This window comes from Lonchura striata, chromosome 6 (genome assembly GCF_046129695.1).
Source record: "Lonchura striata isolate bLonStr1 chromosome 6, bLonStr1.mat, whole genome shotgun sequence".
Taxonomy (NCBI): Eukaryota; Metazoa; Chordata; class Aves; order Passeriformes; family Estrildidae; genus Lonchura; species Lonchura striata.
This window is the reverse complement of record NC_134608.1, coordinates 60,106,024-60,120,644: the sequence shown is the minus strand read 5'-3', so window position 1 is coordinate 60,120,644 and position 14,621 is coordinate 60,106,024. Positions and strand designations below refer to the sequence as shown.

Here is a 14,621-nt window from a genome sequence, read left to right as displayed (position 1 = left end):
ACCTGATCCCAACAGCCCAGGGAGCGAGAGGCTGATCCACACCGGATCCGAACAGTCCAGGGAAAGGCTGTCCCGGCCCCTGATCCGCCCGGGTCCCGCCGCCGGTCCTGCCCCGTGCGCCGTTCCGCCCGGCTCCCGCCGGGACAGGTAGGGCAGCGCTGGGAGCGGGATGAGCCGCTCCTTCCGCGGGCGCTCCCCGGGCCCTCGTCCTGCTCGCCGGAGCTGCCCGGGCCGGCGGGGGAGGCAGCGAGGGCGGCAGGGCGCTCGGGGCCGGGGAGCGGCGGGGCGGCTCTGCGGGAGCGCCCGGCCGTGGCCCCGAGCGGCTGTGGCGCATCCCCGCCTCGGTGGCGATCGTGTTTTCAGCTGCGTGGGGTGACCCCGTGCAGAGTTCATTTCATGCCTCTGACAAAACGGGCTTGGTAGCTGTTCCCGCCGGGGAGATTTTGTTACCTCCTCCGGCGGCAAAGGCGAAGCTCTGCAGGTTCGGAGCCCGCCTGGGGCACCCTCGGGGCTCTCTCCCATCAATTCAGCGGCGAGCGGGGCCGCCGCTGTGCTGGAGCGGGAGCGGGAGCGGCGACACGTGCGGTGTTACACAAGGAGAGCCCCGCCAGAGACAGGCAGGACCAGTTCGGGTCGGCGCCTCTTCCAGGGACCCATTAGCCCGGGGTGCGTGTGGGTGCTTGCGCTGGGTGACTTCACTGCCGGGACCCGCTCCGGGTTCATCGCTGACGCTTCAGAGGATTGTCATTCTTGCTCAACTCGCGGTGGTTTCTGTCTGACAGATCCCGGCCATGCTCGCGGTTTTGGTTGTGCTGTGTCAACTGCATGTGACGGTGCTCGCGTTTCCTCACTGCCCTGGGGGATTAAATCACCTGAAGCAACCGGAATGGAAAGGTGGTAACTCAGTTTTAATGCGAGATTGTGCTTTCCAAAATTGGTTCTAACTTTGTTTTGCTGGCTTCTGTTAATTGTTGCTTGGTTGTTGTTGTTTTGGTTTTGGGGTTTTTTAGTGGTTTTGTTGTTTGGCCTTTTTTTTTTAACTTTATGAAAAACATTAGGCTGTTTTATGCTTAATCTCAGATTATTTTAATCTCTTTTGCTGAAATGATTGATAACTGACTTTGGTGTTAAGATCAAGTATCTATCAGATCTAGTTGTAAGTGCAGACTGGGACAACTGAACTTTTGCCAGGCCTCTGGGATTACTGTGGTTGATACAACCAGAATCCTTTAAGTAACATCAAAATTCAGGAAGTTTGAAACCTGTGTTAAAACAGTATTGTTTTGGTGCTATTTAAGCACATCACAGTTGTATTTGTATACCTGAAATGGCTTGGTGTTTGAAAGGGTTTATTTGGGTTTTTTTTTTTTAAATTGATATTTTCTCTCAATGCCAGGCCCCCTTACAACACCTGGAAAGATAAGCATAGTGCTGCTTTTGCAGTTCTTCCCTGTGGAGGGAGAGGAGTGGAGAGGAACTCATAAAATCATAAATACGTTCTCCAGAGAGACTCAAGCAGTCCAAAGCAAAGCCATGTGATGCTTAATATTTTAAGCATCAGGGCTTCAAAAAGGAATTTCTAGCTTAGCTGTCCAGTCTTCTCAGTGGACAATGAGTGCTGAAAGCTGAAGAGAGATTTTTAAATGTCATCACATGGAGCAGGAGGGTCCTTTAGGGCAGTATGTGGAGCAGAAACCATGGCTAGCAGAAAAGTGCTTGTGACAGGTGATTTATTAAAATCCATATTGCTCTGGGCATAAAAAGGCTGCCTCTTCCCTGTGAGCTTCTGTGAGAACTCTCTCCTCACAATAGGCCCAGACCACTCCTTCTTTAAAGAGAGAGTTGGAAAGAGAAGTATCCAATTAATATTCAATATTTTATTAATAAAAATTTAGATATTATATATATATATATAAATAATCCGATAATTTAGCAAGTAGAACAGTTGCCAAAGGTATGGGGTACTTGCATTGAGTTGTCCTCCTTCAGCATTTTCTGAACATCGTTTACCAGCAGAGCTGCTTCACTGAGAATGTTGTGTGGTTGTATTTTTAATAAAATGCTGGGTATCCTAAAACTGCATGGATCATTTTATCAAACCAAGGATTGCAGAACTGTATCCAGGTCCCTCACACTTAGGACACAATTCAAATCCTCCATCTGTTTCATTCTTAAAATATTGTTTTAATCACCAGGTAGCAAGTAAGTTGGAGATGAAAATATGTGACAAAGTGAAAAAAGTGCAGAAAAATGGATAAAAATTCTTGAAAAGAAAAAGGTCCATGTATCCCTGGGAATTGAGGGTTCTAGGCTCCAGGCAGTCTGATTATGCATTCCATTTTAAACAAAATGCATCAGTTTTCTAAATTAATTCAAAGGACAGCTAATACTACTTGCATGGTGAAGAGTGAAACACTACTGAGCAAAACTGAAGATCTCTGCTTCAGAAGACTGAAGTTACTTTTGTAATTTGCACTGAACCAAGAATATTGATACATTTTTTTCCATTTAATTATTTTCCCTTTCCACTTGTGGGTTTGAGGGAGTTTTGATTTTGGTTTTGGCTTTGGGGTTGTTTTTTTTTGTTGTTGTTAAGTCCTTTTCTCTGGTTACTCTTCAGGTGTAGTATAAATATTTCAAGCTTGGATTTTCTTGCAATTGCTTTAGAATAACAAAAACAAATGCATGTGCACATGTGTAGCTACTTCAGTACGCAGTGTAACAGTACACAAATTATATAAATATATGATGTCATATTCCTTAAATATTCTATCATATTGAAGACATAAGCAACCAATATGTAAGTTCTGCTGCAGTTTTCTCAGTTTTCAGAGAGCAAAGTGTTATGAGATACCACTGCAAGATCTAACAGTAACTATTAGGGTAAAAATTCCAGAGTGATGTGATAATCTTGCCAAACAGGCTAACAAGAACAGAAAGCTAATTTGTCATTGAATAACTTTATCCTGAATCTCATCTCCTTTTTCAGCCATCCAGCTTGGTATGTAACAATGCTGTTTCTGCATTACAATTGCAAAAATAATCCTCTAGTCATTTTGCTCAACCAAATAGCCTGAATTTTGTGAACACAGATTAGGCTTTCACCAGAAACTAAGTTTTGTCCTGTATTTTTTTTTTTTTTTTTTTTAAATAAGAAACTGCAGCAAGAGCAGGCTAAAACTTGACTGTGGAAAATGCCTAGTGAGGAAATACATTCCTGTATTCCAAAGCCTTCTATAATTTCACTCACTGTTCTGGAATCTCACTTCACCACTTACTCCATAAGGCCTCATGGAACACAAAAGAGAATCTCTTCTTTTCAGAAGTCTTCAGAAATGCATGTTGTCAGTAAAATTCATATCATGGACAAACTTAAAACAAATTAACTTGGCAATAAGGCTCCTTTACACAAAGCTTTGTGCCATGATTATGAAAAGAGAATGATTGTAGAATGAATAGGAGTCTGCTGATGTGATTTAAAAACTAAATTCTGTAAATAAAATTTGGTACTCAGAGATACCAGAATATTGATAAATGTATGTTTGGTTTTTTCCTTCCCCTACCCTTGTCTCCACCCCCCACTAGATTAGGGTGTTGCTTACTTTGGATCTGAATTCTGCTTTATGTGACAATTACTTTGTTCTTTAGACCTCCAGTAAAAACTGATGCTCACATCCCAGAAGGGGTCACACACCAAAACTTGACCAAAATTTATCATGACAATCAAATTCTCCCGGCCAGGGTAAGGAATAGCTGAGATGGCTTATTAGAAAGGCAAATACATTTATTTTATGTTACATGGCTGGTAAAGATAGTAGTGAAGATGACATTTTAGGTGGAGACCTTGATATTTCTTTGCCTTGTACATAGCTAAGAGATGCTAGGGAAAGAAATTATCCCAATGTGTTAAAATCTTTACCATTCTTTAAAAATACCAAATCTAGCCTTCTTGTTTTAAATCAACTTGATTTTTTTTTCCATTAGTGTTCACATCTGCAAGGGAGGCAAATTTATTCATTGGACGACATCTTCTGAACAACAGATTTGATTTTGAAGCATTCACAGATGATAACCTGGAAAGGGAATGCTATGAAGAACTCTGCAATTATGAAGAAGCAAGAGAAATTTTTGAAGACCCTGAAAAAACGGTAGCAGTTCCAATTTAATTTAATATAGGAGGTTATTGGCTAAATAACTGTATTTTTGTACACAAATTATTGTAACACAAATTATTGTACACAAATACTGTAACTCCTCTAACATAGCACTGAGAGATGACTACTTATTTTGTTTTAAAAGCAGATATCCCAATTACATGGGGTTCTTGCTTTAGATACACAGTGAGTGCACTTGAATATGTATCTTTGTCTTAAAGATTTTAGATGTGGATTTCATTCTGCAAACAAATAGAAATGAAGCTTCAGAAGTCCCACTTGTGGATATCCCTAGATTTTCATACTTCTGGATTTTTTTACTAACTTTTCAGCATCCAGTTTAAATGTTTCACATGGTTAATGTATTAATTGGCTGATTGCATCCCTGTGTCATGCCCAAAAAGTGTTTTGTAAGAGGCCAGTGTGAAGCAAACCTGCAGTTGAGCTATTGCTGAGTATTTCTATAGCACCACATTCTAACTCCCTACCTAGCCATGGCTAAGAAACCTGGTGTGTGTATATATATATATATATATATATATATATATATATATATATATATATATATATATGTAGGTATAAAAAGAAACAGTGAGAAACCTTTCAGCTCAATAAAGGAATGTGAGGATTGTCTGAAGACTGGTTGTTGCACAAGCAGCAAGAATCTCTCTGTGATTCTAGGTGTGCTCTGCAGAAGGAGTGAGGGATACACCCATGTTCTAAAGAAGGAAGTGTTAGCTTGCTATTGCTAACACATCCCTAAGAATAAGGTCACATTGCTAAATTGAAATCCTGCTGGAGTAATTTGCTAGGTAGCAAAAGTGAAAATTATAGCTCAACGCATTTAATGCCTGATAGTCATACAACATAAAAGTTTTTCTCTTAAATGAACCCCACTATTTTTCCTAGCTGATGTGAATTCAAGTACTGTTCATGCAAATGTTGGAATCTTAAGAACTTAACTTTGCCTCAAATACTGTTTTGTAGGGATTAGCAAAGAAACAATTGTAAGATTTTTTTTTTGTGTCAGAATATACCCTAACTTCTATTGTAATCTGGCAGAAATATGAGGTAACACTGTACAGTTAAATACACTTTTTTCTTTTACCAACTGGGATCTGAGAAATTTTACTGCAAAGTTGTAGAAGAAAAATACCATGGGATGAGTAAATACAAATCACTCAGTAGGAGTTATTTCTGTTTATGCCATTGCTAAATTCTGCCTGTGGTACCATATTAAATATAAGTCAATAGGCCTGTCACTTATGTATCTCATATAAATCTGATTCTTTTTGGGTTTTATAGATGGATTTTTGGAAAGATTATTCAACTAAAGGCCCTATAATAAAAATAGGTAAGTAATCTTTTTACTTTTTTATTATATTGCAATATTTTCTAGTTGTTATAATACTATATTCTTTATAGATCAACCATTCCGTTAAGCAAATCAGAAACGATCTTTTTACTGAAGATCACTATGATATGTACAAATCTGTTTAATTATCTGATATGATAAAACTGAAGCATCTTAAAGTGGGATCCATTATAGGTCTGTAGGTAAAACAAATAATTTCCTTGACCATTTCTTTATTACACAATTGGTAAACTTTGCTGTAATTTTGTGGCTGTGGTTTGGTTTTGTTTTTTCTACCCCCCCATTTCTTTAATAGTAATATATAACAGCCTGATTTAGGCTCAGAGTCTGATGACAGATGTTTAATAAAAAAGGGTCAGTTGGACTTAAGGAAAGATTTACAGCCTGATCATGAAGTACATGAAGGAATATTTGGAAGGCATTGGAAGACAAGCATCTCAACAGTTTCATGTAGAGAAAATGGGGCATCAACTCCCTTTTGCTTTAAGTTGATTGTGAATGATTCTCTTGAGTTGTGTTGCACAGATTTACAGCTTCTTACAGCAAGTTAAGACATTTGTGGAAGGAACAGCCTAATAGCAGTGCAAAAGTAGTATTTTACAGTGTAAACTGAAGGCTGGCTAGATGGAAAGAACATAATGAAAATCACCAATGTTTTCTCTCCAGGTGATGAGGCACTACAAAAGATTAACGTCACAGGACTGCTCATCAGCCTGGTTGCTGCTGGAATACTGTTGGTTATAATTGCACTGATTATCTTCTACTGCTGCAAGAGCAGATGCAAATCAAGGCAACCACCAGAGTAAGGAATTTCACTGCTTAAAAAGCCCAAACACACACAAAACAAAGTCTTGCTTAAGATTGGCATTTAAAAATAACTGTGGGTTTGCCTAACTATTGTATTCTCAGAAAATCCAGTGGAGTTCTAGTTCTTACTTGTCTAGGAGCAAAGTTAAGTGAGCACCAGCAGTAGTTATGCTGCAGTTAATAACACAAAAACATAAAACAATATTGTACACCCAAACCTTTGGGTTTGCCTTTTTTTTTTTTAATTGCATATGTGTGTGTTCTTGGTTTCAAAATATTCTGAGATAATGGAATAATTTTAGTATGTGGGGGCCTGCAATGGGAAGTCTAATGTGTTCTGTTGGTGCTTTGAAGTAAGCTGTATGCTCCTCTTGGCATGTGCTCTACCTCAGATGTAAGTGGTTGTGGTAGTAGATGATTAAACAGTTTGGAGGAAATGCTTTTTTAACCAGGAGTCTACTCCTGAGTGCTCCTTTGTCCTAAACTTGAAAGGAAAATAAAAGGATTCTGTGCTTTCTCTTCCTTATGAATTTCACATCACTGAGCTCTTCTTACCCTGTGGTTTGGAGGGAGTATTTGGCTTCTGCTCTTTGTGATCACTGAAGGCATGCTTTTCCCTCTTGTGGGATTTGGAGGTTTTGTTTATTTTACTATTAAGACTTAATCTTCTTGCTTCCATTTAAAGCAAAAGTTTCCACTTACCTGCTGTTACCTTTGTTTAGGCACTTGGCTTATGTGAGGAGCAGAAGACGGAACTCAGCCAGCATCTTCAGGAGGCACGAGGAGTTTTCCTTGAGCCCCGTTCCCCTCGGAGCCGAGGACTCGGGGCTGCCCACGTACGAGCAGGCGGTGACCGCGGCCGGCCAGCACAGCGTGCCCCCACCCCCTTACCCAGGGCCCCCCAGGCATGCACGCTTCTTCCAAAAGTCCATGTCCCTCCCTGGCCCCTAGGCACAAACCTCCTGCTGGGCTGAGGGGGGACTGCTGGACGTAACATGCTTTTGAAAAAAGTGTGTGCTACCTTGCATATTGCAAGATGATTTACAGAAATGTGAAAGATCTCCTGGACAACCAGGATGGAGTGAAGTTCCCATTTGGGAAAAGAGGTCACCTGGCACAAGGGCTGCAGGACTGTTCTTTGCACAAAGGCACTGTGCCAAGAGAAGAGAACGCATAAAGAGCAAGTCCTGTACTGCTGCCTTCTTCCATATGAGCCATCCCATCAAACTATTGATGTTTCATTAATAGTTTCGTTGTTTTTTTCTTCAGAAAGAACAGTATTTTAATTGCTCATATTGATAGTAGCCATTGTTGCGACTTAATATTTTAAACCACCATAAAAATCTACTTGGTTGTTTGACAGATTCGCTTCTTTCCTGGGTGAATTTTCTATTCATTCTTGTAGTAGACTTGAGTGCAAAAATTATTTCATGGCGTGATCTGTCTAATATATATATATATATAGTCCTCTAGTGGATTACACTGGTTTGGTTTAGACATTGCTGATCACACAACTTAATTTGTTGTATTTCTATGATCATCATTTTGCATCAAAAGGAAGCATTCATTACATGGCACACTACCAAGTGAGACAAAGTATACTTGCATCAAATTCTGTTGATGTTCAACAGTAAATACCAGGCCAAAGAGAGTAAATAGAATGCTGTGGGCCAGTGGGTGTTGGGCAAAAAGCCAGAGATTTGTCCCTTTTTAAAAAGCTACCCAGGTTTCACAGGTAATGTTTATTTCATAGTTTAAAAGCTGAAATGTAGAGAGAGACATTTAACTTTCAACCCAAAGCTGACCTACCCCCTAGAAGCACTTTAGTAAGTGTGTCTTGCACTACAGGGACAACAAAATGATACTTTTAACTAGAATGAGACATCATATTAGATCAAAAATCAAGACTCAAGAACTCCTGAGTTATTGGTTCACTGTGTCAAGACATTTTCTGTATCTACAGCTGTAGCCACCATTAATTTTACATAATATTATTAGAATATCAACCCCCAGAATTATGCAGCCTATAGATCTTGCTGAGCAAATTGCTGCCCACCACTTGTGTCCCTTGGCCTCCTCAGCAGAGGAAGCCAGAGCAGAGGGTCTCACAGGAATCATGTCAGGCTGGTTTCTTGTTTGACAGTGGCTGTACAGTTTAGGCACACACCATTACGTTTTTTAAGAAGAAACAAGCTCCCCCTTCTTTCCCCCTCATCGAATCAATGCTGACAACAGCAAATTATATTTCAATTTGGTGCCTACAATCCATTTTATATTGTAAGTTAAAGGATTAAGGGTTGAAATGAATATGTGATATTTCACTGAATCTTACTGTTTTTAACATACTAGAAGCTACAGTGTTGTTGAGCAAGGTGCAGAAAATTGGCCTGAGATTTTCAATCTGCAGATGTCTTTGTAATAATGGAAACACTTCAAATCCTGGAATATAGAGAGAGTACACTGACAGTGACAGTGCTACACAATGCAGTCTTGCCCTTTGAAAAACAAATACAATGCAGTTGGTAGCAGTGCCACTGGTGTTCCTGTTCACAAAACTTCACCACTGAATTTGGCTTCTGCCGAGTCAAAAATCTCTCTCCAGCTTCTTTTTTTTTATTGAGAGATGGGGGAATCCTCCTGTTGGGATGTTTCAATTCACTTTTGCCCTACTTGTAAAAGCATTTTGAAGTTCTTGAAGTTCTGTAAGACTGAAAAGAATTGTGTGAGGCCACTGTTGACAAAATAGGTTTTGAGAACCTATGCAATCATAAACTTGCAAATCATTCTCCCATATTCCCCTTGCATTTAGCTAACAATTTAAAAATTTTTAATGTGAATTTTGAGCAGTAGAGCACACTTTTACATAGATTTTTCCTGGGACTCAAAGATTATTAAATAATGCTACTGATGGGAACACTGCAAAGGAATGGGCTTTCACAAGGCTTGTGACCATTCAGAGATTCTTCAATGTTACTACAGCCATCTAGCAAAGCCACATTTTAAATACACTCCAGAAATTGTACAGAATCCCATTCAATCACTGGAAATTTGATTTTTCTGCTGTTCCTACAAATTATTTGCAACTGATCCCATTCAATACAAGCAAAAATCTCATCCTTCATAATTAATAAAAAAAATAAGAGGGTATAACTGTTAAACATCAATGGTGTAATGCTTTGGGCAGTAAAGTACCCTTTCAGTAGAGTAAAACACTCAAATTTACTCAAGGAGTCTGCACCTTAGACCCTGAAAATGGCAGGGACTGACATTCAAACACTGGTTGCACATAGCATGATAATTTGGAAGACACATCCTGCATTTTACAAAGAAGGAGCAAAGTGTAAAATTTAGTTGAATACAGTGTAAACTTACCTCTTGGTAGAGGGACAAAATTCCTTTGAATAGCACTTGTTTGGGTTGAGTTTGTTTTCCTTCTTTCATACACTGACTCCTGGCACACTCTTACCTTGTATCTTGTCTCTTTTTAGAGCTCATGGTTCAACAGGGTTAACAGAGGGAAAATCAACGAGACAGACTATGGGGAGTTATTAATTTATATTAAAATTAGTTTATTTTGCCACACTTCAAAATTTTACATGTAGCTGCTTTTGAAAACGGAGTTGCTATTAGAATATATAAAGCAGCAAATGACTTGTACTTCAGAGACCTTTACAAGGCCGTTTAGTAGGACCAGGGGAAATGGCTCTAAACTGACAGAGGCCAGGGTTAGATTGGCTACTGGGAAGAAATTCTTACTCTGAGGGTGCACAGGCTGCCCCTGGAACCCTGGAAATGTTCCAGGCCAGGTTGGATGGGGCTTGGAGGAACCTGATCCTGTGGAAGGTGTCCCTGCCCATGGCAGGGTGTCTGGAACTGGGTGATCTTTAAGGTCCCTTCCAATCCAAAGTATTCTGTGATTAAGTAGGAAGAGGAGGAGGAAGATTTTTTGAGGAGCAAAGCAGCAGCAAGTTAACCTAACTTGTATAGAGATGTAAATTATCAGTGTTTTGACTTTGGCATTTCTTTCCAGGACCTTTAGGAAAGACAGTGGATTTTAAGTGATTTAACAGAGATCTACTATGATAGTTGAAAACAAAACAGTAAATACTAGTGTTTTAGTTGAAAACACTAGCAAACACATAATTCTGTTTTAAATGTGTCACTATTAGTGCTGTTAGCCATTGCCTTGAAGAATTTTCCAGAACAGCCTTTCCAGCATCACAGGAGATTACAGCATGCAACCTTTTATAAAACAAAACAGTTTATTAATTGGGGCAAATAATAAGGGTCAGGAAAGCGATCTCTGGCTGTGTAAGTTGAAAAATAAAACACTGAACCTGCTTACTGCTGCAATAAGAAAGCCTGCTATGTGATACTATATCAATTATGCATTTATAGGTTGAGGGGTTGATGGGGTTTTTGTGAATTCATTAGAGCAGCAAAACTGAAGTACCACGTGGAAGTGCACTTCCTCACCACAGCTCATGAAAATGTGACTTGTGAAGCATTTGATTCTGGTCCTGTCAAGGTCTATGGCAAGGTTTTTATTGGCTGCAGCTGAACTGGGATTGGAGCAAAAAATGAGATAACTGATCACTTCAGGTAATAAAAAGGATAATGCTCTGCCAAATTATTTACTACAATGCTGTTGCCAAATCCAGTTCAGAGTATTCTATTGTTATAATGATGCCCACTTCTATTAACTAGAATGTTTCAGTCTGATCTGCCCTTAAAAGTTATATTTGAAATCTGAAAAGCATAGCAAAATTCCTTATTATTCCTGAGATTACCAGCTGTGAATAAGATTAATTGAATACCTGCAGCTTATTAGCAACACTACTTCTAGCTTTAAATAAACCATCAAAGTAATAAAAAAAACCCCAAAACAGCAACAAACCAGACTTTCCCATCCACAGTCTCTCCTGCCAACAAAAGTTTTACTGCTGCTATCCTTGCTTGATCCATGTGGCATTGAGAAAAGGAAGGAAATTCTGGGTTTAGAAGCCATTTTCAAACACTTCAAACATTGTCTTTCTGTACTGTAAACATCTTTCAATCAATTCCTGTCACTACAAATTTATCACTATCATTTCCACAGTAAAGAACTTGCATGTGTTTTCCTCTCAAAAATCTTAAGCAGATCTTCTCGAATAATCTGCTCTTTATTTAGCTATTTTTAACTATTTCCAGTAATTTCTGAACTGCATAAACAGTTACTTAATCTTATGAACATATTTCCTTCTACTCATCTGTCAGAACACTTTGAATGTACTTGTCACTGGCTATATTTATTTAGAACTTTGATTTCAAGTGCTGTCATATTTTGGGTGATCGAGTAGCAATATTTTAGTCTCTGCTAGTCTCTATATTATTTTGTATAACAATTTCTAAATAAACATTTATACAACTTAATCACAGCAAAAGAGAAAATTCTAATTTAGCCTATGATTAAAGAATGAAAAAAACCTCTGACAACCCTTTTGATTTCTTTTAAACGTAGTTGGTAAAAACATGCCCTCTTCTGAAAGCACTTAAAAGGACAAGAAAAATGGAGACAAACTTATTAGCAGGGCCTGTTGTGACAGGTAAGTGGTAATGGTTTTAAACTGAAAGAGGCTAAATTCAGACTATGTGTGAGGATTTTTTTTTTTTTTTTTTTTTTTATTTTTTTTTTTTTTACCATGAGAGTGGTGAAACACTGGCACAGGTTCCCCAGAGAAGTTTAGGATCCATCCCTGGAAACATTCAAGGCCAGGTTGGATGGGACTCCATCCATGAAGGTATTCCTGCCCATGCCAGGGGTTGGAATTAGATGACCTTCAAAATTCCCTTCCAACCCACACCATTTTACTGTTAGATGATTCTTCATGCCATATAGCACTTACTGGTAGAGAAAAAGGGCCATGGTTTGTTTTCTTTAATATTTGCAATTTCTACTCTGGACAAAATCTTCCTGCTCCACTGCTCCAGTTCAGCTGAGCATCTGAGGTTTATGAAGTGCAGACACTGAAGATGAACCCTTCAAGACAAAATCTCACTTAAGCAGCTGTTAGCCCTTCCATCTTCCTTGACTTTTATCAGGCCTTTAGTGAGCAGATTTAACACAAAAAATACCACTTTCCTAGGGGTACTGAAGTAAGGTCCCCTCAGTGAGGAGCAGAACAGGCATGCAGAAGCAAGGCAGGAAGCAGGAATTCCTCATTTGGTAACGGCAATTTCACTCTGAAGAGGAGGCACACATGATACAGTGTGTGTGGACTTCCTCAGAGAGGCAGGAGGGCTGTTAGAGCAAATATGGAGCACAGTGAATTTCACTAAATTAAGCCACTCTTGATTTACCCTCTGGAATAAAAACAGTCAGAGCTGTGCTATTTCTTCCAACCATACAAGAGGAGCTGAGCTCCCCACAGACTGCCCAAATCTACTCCTATATTTGAACATCTAATGAAGCTTTTTAACCAGTCAGCTGAACTGATATTTGAAATACAGCTGATGGGATAGATGCTTCATTCTCATTAAGTGTCTTGGGACAATTCCTTCTTTCACTCCATTTATATAAATTAATCATGGCAAAAGAGAAAATGCTAATTTAGCCTATGATTAAAAAATGAAAAAAACTCTGACAAGCCTTTTCATTTCTTTTAAATGGAGTTGGTAACACTTTCTTCCTTGGTATGTTTGGTAACATTTTCACCCTAAGTGCTCTTTTCCATAGTACCTAGACTACTGAAACACTGAAGCAGTAGGGGCCATCAGATGCAGGCATCTTGCTGCCTAGATTCTGGGAGCCTCCAGGAGCTCCCACTTTAAAGGGAACAGACAGACTGCGTCTGGAAAAATATTTCAGTCTAGAAACTGGAGCAGTTAAACATAAGTTTTGAGATGGACCCATTTTAATTTCTGAAGCAGTGCCTACTTCATTTAAGAAACAAGAAACACCTCTGATTGCTCAGATCAAGCTTCAGTTTAATTTCTCTGAAGATCAGCAAGTACTGAATACATAAACATCCAATATTTCACATTAAACACCCAGCACTGATGTCATACAAAGGAAAATATCTTCTAGTAAGAGTTAAAACAAAATACTCCCTATTAAAAATACGAGTGTGTTCAAGATCAAAGGTTTTATTTAGGGTTTTTTTTCCCTTCATGTCATTGCACATTTCTCCCACTTAACTTGTATGAGTTCTGGTCCTTACTAGATCCCTTCATAAATCACCCAGTGAAAACATAGACAGCTTTCTCAGGAGTGGCTGAGTTGAGGCAACACAAGTGCAGTGGTGGCACCTTGGAAAGGGTGGAAGCACATGACCAGGAGGAGGATTGGGAACTCCAAGGAAACAAGACTTTCTCCTCATTGCTGCAGTGAACTTCCTACCAGCTCCATCATAATCTGTCATGCCAGAAGTCAAGCTTCCATAGATCAGCTTTAGTTCAATAAAATGAATTCTGAAGATTTTGTTTCATTTGTTTGTACATACACTCAAATTTTTAAATAAATGCACAGAGCAATGTACATGAAGAAATTCAAAGGACAGAACTTGCTGTGAGGTTCCAAGACAGAGCATGCTCTTTGAAAGGCAGCACTCCTTCCCTATTCACACTTATCTTAATGCCTAGCTTTATGTTTAAAGAGGCCACGTGCCAAATTAAATGCAAAATCTAATCTGTTAAAGCACCTGCAATTTTCTGCTTTGGTCAGAATCACAATTACAACAACAAACAAAACAGTCAGTGATTAATAACAAGCCTAACCAAGACTCATGTTATTACTGCCTATCTGATCTACTCACTCATTCCTGCTCATGCAGGATACCACAGGCTGGCAGCAGTCACAGCCTGCACAAAGGTGCTGCATCCAGGATGTGTAGCTGTCCAACAGTGCTCAATGGAAACATGTGCTGCAGAAATCTTATTTTGTGCACTTTTCACAATGTGTTGATACATCAGACCCAATTCAGCTTCAGCCTGAACTTCTTCAAACTTCATCCGACTAGGCACATTCAAGTTATTTGACTGTTTTATCTTTGAAATGTTAGTTTTTGAAAAAGAATGTCCTCAAGTCTTCAAAACACCGTTTCCAAACAATTGTGAAGATTCATTCTGTCAGCACAAGGCTATTCGTTAAACTTATTTCTAGAGCTTTTGTTGACACATGGTTATCCACTGAAAGCTAAGCACTAAGATGTTTGTGTATGTTAGCAAACTATTTATGATACTGTGATAGCTCTAAAATAAAGTACTATTATGTGCTGAAATACAATCTTTTTGAGAGGAAAAGGCTT

At 39.2% G+C, this 14,621-nt stretch overlaps 1 protein-coding gene across 1 annotated transcript; it reads left to right on the top strand.

The window, feature by feature from the left end:
* Positions 1–773: 773 nt before the first annotated feature.
* PRRG4 (proline rich and Gla domain 4) lies at positions 774–7,287 on the top strand. The gene is made up of 5 exons (XM_031504867.2): positions 774–897; positions 3,985–4,148; positions 5,460–5,508; positions 6,196–6,331; positions 7,059–7,287. The coding sequence occupies exons 1-5, from the start codon at positions 792–794 to the stop codon at positions 7,285–7,287; spliced, it is 684 nt and encodes a 227-aa protein (XP_031360727.1). The 5' UTR covers positions 774–791.
* Positions 7,288–14,621: the final 7,334 nt, after the last annotated feature.

What these genes read in the sequence shown, in the direction of transcription:
- PRRG4 (XM_031504867.2), top strand. Translation starts at nt 792, where the DNA reads ATGCTCGCGGTTTTGGTTGTGCTGTGTCAACTGCATGTGACGGTGCTC. An exon ending in GCAACCGGAATGGAAAGGTG is followed by an intron (nt 898 to 3,984) that starts GTAACTCAGTTT and finishes TTTTTCCATTAG; the next exon opens with TGTTCACATCTGCAAGGGAG. An exon ending in TTGAAGACCCTGAAAAAACG is followed by an intron (nt 4,149 to 5,459) that starts GTAGCAGTTCCA and finishes TGGGTTTTATAG; the next exon opens with ATGGATTTTTGGAAAGATTA.